This window comes from Dreissena polymorpha, chromosome 16 (assembly GCF_020536995.1).
Source record: "Dreissena polymorpha isolate Duluth1 chromosome 16, UMN_Dpol_1.0, whole genome shotgun sequence".
NCBI classification, from domain to species: Eukaryota; Metazoa; Mollusca; class Bivalvia; order Myida; family Dreissenidae; genus Dreissena; species Dreissena polymorpha.
The window spans coordinates 19,704,666-19,719,128 of record NC_068370.1 but is presented as its reverse complement, the minus strand read 5'-3'; the positions used below and the strand labels follow the sequence as shown (position 1 = coordinate 19,719,128).

Sequence of the window (14,463 nt, the reverse complement as noted above, 5' to 3'; positions counted from 1 at the left end):
AGGTCAAGGTCACAGTCAAGGCCATATTTAGGGGGGCATATGTCTCCGACCGCAGAACACTTGTTATATATCTGTTGAAACAACAAGCCTTTTCTTTTCCAAAAACCAAGTTAACAACCTTCGCTTAACATGAATACTACTCAGACGAGGGACCAGGGCCATGGTGACCAGGGCCACCATTGGCCTCTTGCAATGAAACTTGGTCTGAACCTTTCTCCTAATTTCATCCAGATCAAGTTCAAAACTGAGTGACAAGGAATCAAAAACAAGGCCACTTGGTCAAATTAAAGAAAAGCTTGTAGCAAAATCTTCATAAAACTTGGTCAGAACATTTGTTCAATTATTTCTCTGTTGAGTTTGAAATTAGGTCATGTTGGGCCAAAAGCTAGTTTACTAGGTAAAAAATTGCTTGTTTAACCTCAAGAGTCACATTTATTACCCAAACTATATGAAACTTTGTCAGAACATTTGTCTAAATGATATTTGGAACTAGTAAGAAATGTGTACACATGTGGTCAAAAGCTACTAAGGTTTCTACATCAAAAAGCTTGTGAATGCTCCGAAGGCCACATTTAAATCTCAATCTTCATAGAACTTGTTCATACCAATTGATATTTTGGCTTAGTTTAAAACTGGGTCACGTAGAATAAATGACAGTGTAACTAGTTCAGATGAAAGGGAAAGCTTTAGAACACATTTTTTACCAAATCTCATGAAACTTACTCTTTATATGTTTCCCGAAAATGTTTTAATTGAATTGAAATATTGGTGAAGTGGGTTCTTAAAGTAGGTCGCTGAGTAGAATTTACTATAAAGTTTGCAAGCACTTTGAAAGTAGAATGAACAAAATAGCTTGTGAACACTCTAGATGCCACATTTATTGCAAAGTCTTAAAAAAAATGGTCCAAAATGTACCAATTATCTAGTTCGACCAATTTTATATAACTTGAGCTTGTGGAATCAAAACTAGATCACTAGGTTGAATTAAAAGACGTTTTTTCTAATAATTTTGGCAATGAAATGAGATTCCAGTCTATTGAAAAACATATCTACCATGAGGCAGGGAAGTTTTCATATCTGGCTATAGTTAAACTTTGCAACCTACTCATGGTGTATTTGTGAAGAATATTTAAAAAAAATGTGTTGTGATATCTGGACTTAGTTCAAAACGGGGGTTTGTTAAAAAAAACAAAAACAAAGCAGCTATGTGTTGGGGCAGGTTGAATGTAAAACCCAGTAAACTCTACTTACATGGAACAGTTAAGTTCTCTGGGGTCTCAATAGAGTGATAAGCACATGTGGCCCTATAGTCCATATAAACGGACACCCAGAACCTTTGATAATTTTTGCTATGGCACTCCTTCATACACATGGGTGCAGTTCAGTGCACGGAATCCGTGCGCTTCACTAAACAGAGTTACAGACGTCATTCGAGACAATTGAGGAAAATAATGAATAAACTTCATAACCATGTTAAATTTACCTGAATGGAAACCTACGGATGTTTACTTTGCATGCATCTGATAAAAACACGACGATGTTTTAACACCCTTTTCTCGATAACATTGTTATGTTTAAATTTGAAACAGTGTATTCTGTATCGAATACCACATCGTTATCAACTTTTTGGCTCCAACACATAACGCGACGTACAAAATATTGGTGTAATGTGACCTGACCTATATTGGGTCAATTTTCCAATATGGCGGATACAGCGTACAAAACAAAACCTTAGTCAATACAAATCAATTATTTCTTGCTTTAATGGTACCATTTGGATGAGTTTGTGGTTTAGATAGGTAAATTTTAATAAGCTCTTGCAGTTTCAGTGTTCATTAACCTTTGAATTGTTGATTTTGCACCCATGGACAAGAGAGAGCGCATTGCAACTCTCGGCCTAAGCTGAGAGTTGAATTATTGCAACTAGTGGCCCTAGTGTTCCTGATTTAAACTAGCATGGTGTGGAAACTGTTTATTGAGTACACACAATTTTGTAATCAGGTTCCATCAAATTAGAACTGTGCATGTTCAGTCATCATGCTGGTATTGAAAAGCACAGAAAGCTGATTTTGCAGTTTTATAAATAGATTGTTAAAGTACTTGGGAATTGTGCAGCACCCAGTAGAGTTTTCTGTGATAGAAATAAGAAACAAATTATTGAAATGATGCACCAAAGCGGCTGATTGCGAATCATGACACTTTTTTTAGCAAGCTTAAACAAATGTCTGACTTTGGTGGAAAAATAAGTTAATGTTTATTTGTTTGTTGTAATTAAATAATAATCACATTCCCAATATATGCTAACGCCTAGGTTGACATGACCATTTTCTGGTTGACAATATATTGTATCAACTCTACAGGATGCAATATTTTATATAATGGGCTCCATACCTCAAATTTTGGTTCCATAATTTTTATGCTCCCCAAAAAAAAATTTGGGGGGGAGCATATAGTCGCCGCTTCGTCTGTCCGTCCGTCCGTGCTCAATTTTTGTTCGGGCTTTTTCTCAGCAACTAATGACCAGAATTCAATGAAACTTTATGGGAAGCTTCACTACCAAGAGGAGATGTGCATATTAACAGCGGGTTCTGGTCGGATGATTTTTCACAGAGTTATGGCCCTTTGAAATTTTCCATTAACTGTACATATAGTGCAATTCTTGTCTGGGCTATTTCTCAGCAACTGATGACCGGAATTCAATGAAACTTTATGGGATATTATCAGAAGGTTCTGGTCGGATGATTTTTCACAAAGTTATGGCCCTTTGAAATTTTCCATTAACTGTACATATAGTGCAATTCTTGTCCGGGCTATTTCTCAGCAACTAATGACCGGAATTCAATGAAACTTTATGGGAAGCTTCACTACCAAAAGGAGATGTGCATATTATCAGCGGGTTCTGGTCGGATGATTTTTCACAGAGTTATGGCCCTTTGAAATTTTCCATTGTACGTATAGTGCAATTCTTGTCCGGGCTATTTCTCAGCAACTAATGACCGGAAATCAATGAAACTTTATGGGAAGCTTCACTACCAAGAGGAGGTGTGCATATTATCAGCCGGTTTTCGTCGGATGATTTTTCACAGAGTTATGGCCCTTTGAAATTGTCCATTGTACATATAGTGCAATTCTTGTCCGAGCTATTTCTCAGCAACTTATTACGGGAATTCAATGAAACTTTATGGGAAGCTTCACTACTAAGAGGAGATGTGCATATTATCAGCGGGTTCTGGTCGGATGATTTTTCACAGAGTTATGGCCCTTTGAAATGTTCTATTAACTGTAAATATAGTGCAATTCTTGTCCGGGCTATTTCTCCCCAACTACTGACTGGAATACAATGAAGCTTTATGGGAAGCTTAACTACCTTGAGGAGATGCGCATGTTATTTGTGGGTTCTGGTTAGATGATTTATTCAGAGAGTTATGGCCCTTTGACATTTTTAAGTTGCTAAACCATCCATCGTATTATTTTGTCCAAAGTTATGCCCCTCAAGACGTTTCTTTTTATCTGAATATATAGTGCAATATTGTGACAAAAAAACCTTTGGGGAGCATTACCCGTCCCCGACGGTTTCTTGTCTTTGCAAGTATCATACTATGAAAATAGGAAAATTAAGTCGGAAATCAATCACTCTGGCCACAAGTAATAATACATTTACTTTAACTTACAAAATCACTTGTAAGAATCATTTGAATGCAAATCTATTATAAATACACGACAACCATGTATGAGACATCTTATATCCCTTTCAGTTTAAGACATGGCGTATTTAAAATTCAGGACGACAAACTAATTAAAACATGTACAAGTGCCAACATTAAGTAACTTTCACATTGTATGTTAGACAAAATAGGATTCAAGGGCCGAAAACAAACTGTCAACACTGAAATAACTTATTTCTTGTCTGTCATTACAAAGATGTATTTATTTATTTATTTTGTGATCGCCTTTTGTCCGTCGTGCGTTGTCCGTTGTGCAACGTCAACATTTGCCTTATTAACTCTCTGGAGGCCACATTTATTGTCCAATCTTCATGCAATTTGGTTAGAAGATTGGTCTCAATGTTTTCTTGGATGAGTTCGAAAATGGTTACATTCCCTTGAAAAACATGGCTGCCAAGAGACGGGGCATTTTTTCTTATAAGGCTATATATGGCTATTGTAAAATCTTGTTAAGTCTCTAGAGGCCACATTTATTGTCTGATCTTCATGAAACTTGGTCAGAAGATTCTTCCTAATAATATCTTGGACGAGTTCGAAAATGATGCCGGTTGGTTGAAAAACATGGCCGCCAGGGGGCTGGTCATTTTTCCTTAAATGGCTATAGTAAAACCTTGTTAACACTTTAGAGGCCACATTTATTTTCCGATCTTCATGAAACTTGCTCAGAAGATTTGTCCCAATGATATCTTGTATGAGATCAAAAATGGTAACCTTTGCTTGAAAAACATGGCTGCCAAGGGGTGGGGCATTTTTCCTTATATGGCTTTATATGGCTATTGTAAAATCTTGTTAACACTCTAGAGGCCACATTTATTGTCCGATCTTCATGAAACTTGGTCAGAAGATTCACCCCAATAATATCTTGGACGAGTTGAAAAATGATGCCGGTTGGTGGAAAAACATGGCCGCCAGAGGGCGGGGCATTATTATGCCCCCAGTAGGGTTGCATATGGCAGTTAAACTGTCCGTCAGTCAGTATGTCAGTCTGTCCGTCCGTCCGAACACTTTAATGGTCATAACTTTTTATGCCCCCGATAGGGTGGCATATAGCAGTTGAACTGTCCGTCAGTCAAACAATCAGTCAGTATGTCAGTCTGTCCATCCATCCGAAACTTTAATGGTTATAACTTTTTATGCCCCCGGATCAATAGATCGGGGGTATATTGTTTTTGGCCTTCTGTCTTTCTGTCTGTCATTCTGTCCCAAAACTTTAACCTTACAGTAAAGTTTTGCAATAACTTTTGAAATATTGAACATAGCAACTTGATATTTGGCATGCATGTGTATCTCATGGAGCTGCACATTTTGAGTGGTGAAAGGTCAAGGTCATCCTTCAAGGTCAAAGGTAAAAAAAATTAAACTTTACTATCGTTAAGTTTTGCAATAACTTTTGAAATATTGAACATAGCAACTTGATATTTGGCATGCATGTGTATCTCATGGAGCTGCACATTTTGAGTGGTGAAAGGTCAAGGTCATCCTTCAAGGTCAAAAATTTAAATATTTAATATAGTAAAGTTTTGCAATTACTTTTGAAATACTGAACATAGCAACTTGATATTTGGCATGCATGTGTATCTCATGGAGCTGCACATTTTGAGTAGTAAAAGGTCAAGGTCATCCTTCAAGGTCAAAGGTCAAAAATGTAAAACTTAAATATAGTAAAGTTTTGCAATAACTTTTGAAATATTGAACATAGAAACTTGATATTTGGCATGCATGTGTATCTAATAGAGCTGCACATTTTGAGTGGTGAAAGGTCAAGGTCATCCTTCAAGGTCAAAGGTAAACAAAAAAAGCAGTGCATTAGGGGGCATTGTGTTTCTGACAAACACATCTCTTGTTCAATATTTAACATAGTAAGTTGATATTTGGCATGCATGTGCATCTCATGGAGCTGCACATTTTGAGTGATGAAAGGTCAAGGTCATCCTTCAAGGTCAAATGTCTAATATATGGCGTCTGTCCGTCCGTCCGAAAACTTTAACATTGGCTATAACTTTTTCACTATTGAAGAAAGCAACTTGATATTTGGCATGCATGTGTATCTTCTGGAGCTGAACATTTTGAGTAGTGAAAGGTGAAGGTCAAGGTCATCCTTCAAGGTCAAATGTCTAATTTTCTGTCCGTCCGAAAACTTTTACATTGGCCATAACTTTTTATGCCCCCGAATCGATAGATCGGGGGTATATTGTTTTTGGCCTGTCTTCTATACAGTAAAGTTTTGCAATTACTTTTGAAATATTGAACATAGCAACTTGGTATTTGGCATGCATGTGTATCTCATGGAGCTGCACATTTTGGGTGGTGAAACGTCAAGGTCATCCTTCAAGGTCAAAGTTCAAAAAAAATTTGTCCCAAAACTTTAATGTACAGTAAATTTTTGCAATAACTTTTTAAATATTGAACAAAGCAACTTCATATTTGGCATACATGTGTATCTCATGGAGCTGCATATTTTGAGTGGTTAAAGGTCAAGGTCAAAGTCATCCTTCAAGGTCAAAGGTTAAAAAAAAAAGCGGCGCACATTAGGGGGTATTGTGTTTTTGACAAACACATCTCTTGTTTAATATTGAAGATAGCAACTTGATATTTGTAATGCATGTGTATCTCCTGGAGCTGAACATTTTGAGTGGTGAAAGATGAAAATCAAGGTCATTCTTCAAGGTCAACTGTCAAATATTACGTCCGTCCGAAAACTTGAGCATTGGCAATAACTTTTTTAATATTGAAGATAGCAACTTGATATTTGGCATGCATGTGTATCTCATGGAGCAGCACATTTTGAGTGGTGAAAGGTCAAGGTCATCCTTCAAGGTCAAAGGTTAAATTTTTCAATATTGAAGATAGCAACTAGATATTTAAAATTGGTGCTTATCTCACAGAGCTACACATTTTTGAGTGGTGAAAGGTCAAGGTCATCCTTCACGGTCAAAGGTCAAATTTTGCAATAAGGAAGATAGCAACTCCATATTTGGCATGCACGCTGCTCTCATGGAGCTACACATTTTGAGTTGTGAAAGGTCAAGGTCATCCTTCAAGATCAAAGGTCAAATATATGGCGTCTGTCTGTCTGTCCGAAAACTTTTAACATTGCCCATAATTTTCTTACTAGTAAACAGATTCACTTCAGACTTGGGCACAACATCCCTTTGGACAATACCTTTCTTCTGCCATATGTGTTTTTATGCACCCGGTAGGGTGGCATATAGCAGATGAACTGACCGTCAGTCAGTCAGTCTGTCTTCCCATCCCTCCCAAAACTTTTACATTGGCCATAACTTTTGCAATATTGAAGATAGAAACTTGATATTTGGCATGCATGTGTATCTCATGAAGCTGCACATTTTGAGTGGTGAAAGATCAAGGTCATCCTTCAAGGTCAAAAGTAAAAAAGTACAGTCCAAGGGAAGTAATAAGCTTTAAAAGGGAGATAATTCCTAAACCTGCCAAATGATATATTGAAATTTTATTTCAAAGCGGTGCACTAAGGGGCATTGTGTTTCTGACAAACACATCTCTTGTTCAATATTTTACATAGCAACTTGATATTTGGCATGCATGTGCATCTCATGGACAGGCTTTTTCCGCTCCATTTTGGGAATACACCACACTGGAATTTTGGGAATTTCGCGTCGTAAAACCCCCATTTTGGGAAAAAAAATTATTCGCAAAATTGGCTCAATTGGAAAAAATTATCGCATGTAAATAGTGTTTTTTATATTTCAAAGAAGCCGTTAACTGGTAAATAACGACTATTTTGATAACTTATTATTAAAATTTTACAAAGTATTATGAACATGTGAGATAAGTGCAGGTTTTTTAATCTGAACTTGGGGAAAAGGCCTGGCCTTTTTTGAGGTGAAAAAAATCGTGCGAAGCGCCGGATTTTGAGGAATTTAAGGAAAGTCTTAAATAATCATTAACATATTTTACAGTTTTTAAAACAAATTCAAGGCAACAGATAATTTAATTATGCAACACTTTTGATTTTCTAAACCGGATCAGGTTAACTTTATTTTAAGGTAAAAAAAAAAAAAAAAAATTTTTTTTTTTTTTTTGGAATTGGGAATTTTTTTTCAATTGGGAAAAAAACAACCAGATTTGCATTGGGAATGGGGCCGAATTTCGGACCCGTGGCATAGGGCGGAAAAAGCCTGATGGAGCTGCACATTTTGAGTGGTGAAAGGTGAAGGTCAAGGTCATCCTTCAAGGTCAAATGTCTCAATATATGGCGTCTGTCCGTCCCTCCGATAACTTTAACATAGGCCATAACTTTTTCACTTTAGATGATAGCAACTTGGTATTTGGCATGCATGTGTATCTCCTGGAGCTGAACATTTTGAGTGGTGAAAGGTGAAGGTCAAGGTCATCTCTGAAGGTCAAATGTCTATTATATGGCGTCTGTCCGCTCGAAAACTTTAACATTGGCCATAACTTTTTCACTATTGATGATAGCAGCAACTTGATATTTGGCATGCATGTGTATCTCCTGGAGCTGAACATTTTGAGTGGTGAAAGGTGAAGGTCAAGGTCATCCTTCAAGGTCAAATATCAAATATTCTGTCCGTCCGAAAACTTTAACATTGGCCATAACTTTTTAAATATTGAAGATAGCAACTTGATATTTGTCATGCATGTGTGTTTCCTGGAGCTGAACATTTTGAGTGGTGAAAGGTGAAAATCAAGGTCATTCTTCAAGGTCAAATGTCACATATGCTGTCCGTCCGAAAACTTTAACATTGGCCATAATTTTTTAAATATTGAAGATAGCAACTTGATATTTGGCATGCATGTGTATCTCATGGAGCTGCACATTTTGAGTGGTGAAAGGTCAAAGTCATCCTTCAAGGTCAAGGTTCAAATTTTGCAATATTGAAGATAGAAACTAGATATTTAAAATGTATGCGTATCTCATGGAGCTACACATTTTTGAGTGGTGATAGGTCAAGGTCATCCTTCGAGGTCAAAGGTTGAATAGATGGCTTCAAAGCAGCTTAATAGGGGGCATTGTGTTTCCGACTAACACATCTCTTGTTCCTTATATGGCTATAGTAAAACCTTGTTAACACTCTAGAGGCCACATTTATTGTCCGATCTTCATGAAATATGGTCAGAAGATTTGTCTTATTGATATCTTGGATGACTTCGAAAATGGTTATGTTTGCTTGAAAAACATGTCTGCCAAGGGGCGGTGCATTTTTCCTTATATGGCTATATATAGCTATAGTAAAATCTTGTTAACACTCTAGAGGCCACATTTATAGTCAGATCTTCATGAAACTCGGTCAGAAGATTCATCCCAATAATATATTGGACGAGTTAAAAAATGATGCTGGTTAGTTGAAAAACATGGCCACCACGGGGGCAGGGCATTTTTCCTTATATGGCTATAGTAAAACCTTGTTAACACTCTAGAGGTCATATTTATTTTCCAATCATCTGGAAACTTGGTCAGAAGATTTGTCGTAATGATGTCTTCGATGAGTTAGAAAATGGTTTTGGTTGCTTTAAAAGCATGGCCAACAGGGTTGGGGCATTTTTCCTTATATGGCTATATACGGCTATAGTAAAACCTTGTTAACACTCTAGAGGCCACATTTATTGTCCAATCTTCATGAAATGTGGTCAGAAGATTGGTCTCAATGATATCTTGGATGAGTTCGAAAATAATTATGTTTGCTTGAAAAACATGGCTTCCAAGGGGCGGGGCATTTTTCCTGATATGGCTATAGTAAAATCTTGTTAACACTCTAGAAGCCACATTTACTGTCCCATCATCATGAAACTTGGTCAGAAGATTCATCCCGATAATATCTTGTACGAGTTCAAAAATGATGCCGATAGTTTGGATAACATGGCTGCCAGGGGGCGGGGCATTTTTCCTTATATGGCTATAGTAAAACCTTTTTAACACTCTAAAGGCCACATGTATTTTCCAATCTTCATGAAACTAAGCCAGAAGATTTGTCCCACTAATATCTTGTTATCTCAGGTGAGCGACTTTGGGCCTTTCAGGCCCTCTTGTTTTAAGTTTTTGACATATATTATCTTTTACAATATGAATGTAGCCTTAATATGTAATATCATAATAACAGTTGAGCTGCTCCTCAAAATAGTTTACACATGCTGACTTATCAAATATTTGTTCATAATTAAAAATAAAACCATCTTAAATGCAAAGAAACCGTTTGTTAATGTTAAGAGTAAATATACAGGAATTTCCCTGTTTTGTGCCATGTTTTTGGAATGAAATGTTTGGTTTCCAACTTTCTTTGCATGTATGACATTGACTAGGAAACATAGGAAAACAAGTTGGAATCGATGAAAAATTGGTAAGCTCATTCATTGATCACTGATGGTCAACTTTTTTTGCATGCGGGCTGCGCAGGCTTTTCCCCAAGTTTTTTTCAGGCAAAGCGACAAGAAGGGGATTGGGATGCCCTCTTTTGGAAGACAAACTTTGTGCATGTTCTATATCAAAATCTGCACAACTTCAGATTATTAAAACACACTCCTTTTACTACCTTAATTGCTCTTATATTGATTTTCTAAAATACATATACAAAGATCTTTAACATTTCGATTTGAATTAACTTGTCAGGTCATTCATGTAGATATGTTTGCATTAACATAGTTATGCAATCTAAAACACCATATTTACCTACCTTTTTGTTTTTGCATCAAGTGTTGTCGCACTACAAAAATCAAGACCACATTGGATATAGTTGTAAAGAAACGCAGTTATGTAACACACATCTTGTGTAAGTGCCTATACTTGAATAGCTGATTGGCGCTTTATTTAGTGTGATTTGATTTGCCATAAGTGGAATGCAAATTAACAGTCAAATCACAGCTTGTAAGTGCTTGTGCAAATTTCAAGTGCTTTATAACCGTGATCAGAAAATGAAGGGTCACGGCAGCACCGGTTTGGAAGTTAAGGCACATCGGTGGCTGCTGCTCTAAAACTTTCTGGCCAAAAGCCTGCTTTGTCTTTGATAATTGGTTATGGACAACATACTGCAGTTGTAAACATTAGCATTTGAATATTGGATTTTGTGTGTAATTTTGATTTGTTTTTTATCTAATCAGAGGGAAATATCAGGCCCCATATGGCAAAGATGCCCATGACACCTAGGCATTTCTCTGTCTTGTTTAAGTTTAAAAGAGCTTCATGTTTCTGATCTTCACTTATTGTTGTTTTCAGCTTCATCATTTGGACTTGTGCATAGAAGCGGAAAGATTAGAGAACCAAATACAACAGCTGCTAGTAGACAGCCTGGGTCAATTAGATGCTCGATTGAAAGAGGTCAGTGAAAGGAATTGTCCTTTCAGTCACAGCAGTTGTTTTATCTTAGTGTAATATTCTTCTCTGGAAACATGTGAACCAGAGGCGTAATATTTGGTATGTAACATTATATTGTAGTTCTCTAACGTCCAGGTCCTGTCTATTGCGTAAAAACCAGTCACTGTAGGCTGCTTGTAAGCAACCTAAGCTCAACATTCTCATTATGAACACTTTTTGACCATCATTTGTCTTGCCTTGTCATCCTTCTGCTGTCAACATTTGCCTTGTTGACAATCCAGAAGCCATAAAATGTGCTCAGAACATTTGTCTCAATTGTAACTTGGCTAATTACAAAAACTGTGTCACTTGAGGTCAAAAACAAGGTCACTGTTTCAAATTGAAGAAAAAGAAACACTCCAGACCTCACATATTTTGTCCAATCTTCATAAACATTTTTTAGCTCACCATTTTCATGTAACTTTGTCAAAATGTTTGTCTCAATGATATGTTGGTTGAGTTCAAAAAATTGTTCCGGTCCGTTGAAAAACATGGCCGCCAGGGGGCGGGGCAGTATTCCTTATATGGCTATAGAGAAACCTTGTGAACACTCTAGAAGTCACAATTTTTACCCATCATCTTGAAACTTGGTCAAAACATTGGTTTAATTGATATCTCGAATGAGTTCAAAAATGGTCCAGATATGTGAAATTACATGGCCGCCAGAGGGCGGGGCAGTTTTCTCAATATGTATATAGTGAAAACATGTGAACACTCTAGAAGTCATATTTTTGGTCCATTTTTCATGAAATTTGGCCAGAACATTTGTTTCCTGGATACGACCGTTGAGTTTGAAAATGGTTTGGAACGGTTAAAATACATGGCCACCAGGGGGGGGGGGGGTCTTTTTCCTTATATTTATATAGTAAAAAAGCTTGTGAACACTCTAGAAGTCACATGTTTTGCCTAATCATCATGAAATTTGGTCAAAACATTGGTTGTGTGGATATCTTGGAAGAGTTTGAAAAGAGTCGTGAACATTTGAAAAACATGGCCACCAGGGGTTGGGGCAGTTTTCTCTATATGTATATAGTGAAAACATGTGAACAGTCTAGAAGTCACATCTTTGGTCCAATCTTTATGAAATTTGGTCAGAACATTTGTTTCCTTGCTACGACTGTTGAGTTCAAAAATGGTTCGGATCGGTAATAAAACATGGCCGCCAGGGGGGGGGGGGTCTTTTTCCTTATATTTGTTTAGTAAAAAAAGCTTGTGAACACCCTAGAAGTCAATTTTTTTGTCCAATCATCATGAAACTTGGTCAAAACATTGGTTTTATGGATATCTTGTTATGATATCTAGGCCGAGTTCCTTAATGGTTGCGGTCTGTTAAAAAACATGGCTTTAAATGGCTTTATAGTGTTTACACTTTACTATGAAATTACCAATGCGCATGTTGAATGAAATTTATGCATATTATGATATTCATGATCTCCATGCATTCATCTGAATATTAATTCTTCCGATAAGATATACAGTTAAATTGCCAAAAAAAAATATTTATTTTTGTTCCTTTCTGAAGAGGATTATTTATGCTTATGATTGGTTGGGGATGAAGTGCAACAAAAATATTTTTGCCATCTGAAAACCTTTTATTAAATATTCTCAAAATTTTAGTAGTTATATTGATTTCACAGAAAATAACTTAGGGGAGAAACAACTATATATAACTTGAATTCTGTTTGACCTCCAATCATGAATGCATGACTTGTCAGGAATGCACTCTTATTTCTCCATTGATCCCATTCATCCACCTGCTTATCACCAACTAAGAAGTGATCACAAAATATGATGATATTTATGTTTCATGAAGTACTTTTATTATTTTGAACTCCACCTTCCCAGAATAGTTTAGTTCCTTTGGGTCTCAGGTGAGTGCCTAAGGGCCCATGGTCCTCTTGTATTATGGTATCTCTACTATAATTATGCCCCCCTTCGAAGAAGAGGGGGTATATTGCTTTGCTCATCGGTCGGTCGGTCGGTAGGTCCAACCAGGTGGTTGTCAGACGATAACTCAAGAACGCTTGGGCCTAGGATCATGAAACTTCATAGGTACATTGATCATGACTTGCAGATGACCCCTATTGACTTTAAGGTCACTAGGTCAAAGGTCAAGGTCACGGTGACCCGAAATAGTAAAATGGTTTCAGGATGATAACTCAAGAACGCATACGCCTAGGATCATGAAACTTCATGGGTAGATTGATCATGACTCGCAGATGACCCCTATTGATTTTTAGGTCACTAGGTCAAAGGTCAAGGTCACAGTGACCCGAAATAGTAAAATGATTTTCGGATGATAATTCAAGAACGCATATGCCTAGGATCATGAAACTTTATAGGTAGATTGATCATGACTCGCAGATGACCCCTATTGATTTTCAGGTCACTAGGTCAAAGGTCAAGGTCACGGTGACCCCGAAATAGTAAAATGATTTTCGGATGATAACTCAAGAACGCATATGCCTAGGATCATGAAACTTCATGGATAGATTGATCATGACTCGCAGATGACCCCTATTGATTTTGAGGTCTCTAGGTCAAAGGTCACGGTGACCCGAAATAGTAAAATGATTTTCGGATGATAACTCAAGAACGCTTTTGCCTAGTATCATGACACTTCATAGGTACATTGATTGTGACTTGCAGATGACCCCTTTTGATTTTCAGGTCACTAGGTCAAAGGTCAAGGTCACAGTGACAAAAGTCGTATTCACACAATGGCTGCCAGTACAACGGACAGCCCATATGGGGGGCATGCATGTTTTACAAACAGCCCTTGTTAAAAATAAATTCCAGTTGTATATGGCTATAGTGAAACCTTGTTAACACCCTAGAAGTTACAACTGGTCTGATCGGGAAGAAGCTTGCTCAGAATATTTGTTCTGATGATATCACTGCAGAGTTTGAAAATAGCCCCATTCCATTGTTAAACAACATATCCTCCAAGGGGCAGCTCATTTTCCCTTAAATGGCATATTGAAACCTTGCCAATACTCTAGAAGTCACATTTTTATTTCAATCTTCATTAAACTTGTCAGAACATTTTTTGTAATGATATATCTGTCCAGTTACAAGGACAATGTGAAAGAGTGGACATCCCTACCCATGGATGAATAACTCAGCACCACACAACACGCTTTAATTGCGGAGGATCTTTGTATTGTTGTCCCTCAATTCCGCCAACTGGTTAAAAGAAAAATGAAGATTTTTTTTCCATTTATGCCCTGTTTTCAGAAAATAGTCTTGACATGTTGCATTGCATCTTATTATGCCCCACTTTGAAGAAGAGGGGTATATTGTTTTGCTGGATTTCGGTCTGGCTGTCTGTCGGTAGACCAGTTTGTTTCTGATCAATAACTTGTGAACGGAGCGACTGATTAGCTTGATACT

At 37.1% G+C, this 14,463-nt stretch overlaps 1 protein-coding gene across 3 annotated transcripts in view; it reads left to right on the top strand.

Annotated features, from left to right (window-relative positions):
- Nucleotides 1-14,463, top strand: part of LOC127862911 (histone-lysine N-methyltransferase, H3 lysine-79 specific-like) — a 164,598-nt gene that overhangs the window by 139,088 nt on the left and 11,047 nt on the right. For all 3 annotated transcript variants that reach the window (XM_052402184.1, XM_052402186.1, XM_052402185.1), the window contains exon 20: nucleotides 10,933-11,034. In XM_052402184.1, coding sequence (XP_052258144.1) covers nucleotides 10,933-11,034 — 102 coding nt within the window. The remainder of the gene's footprint in view (nucleotides 1-10,932; nucleotides 11,035-14,463) is intronic.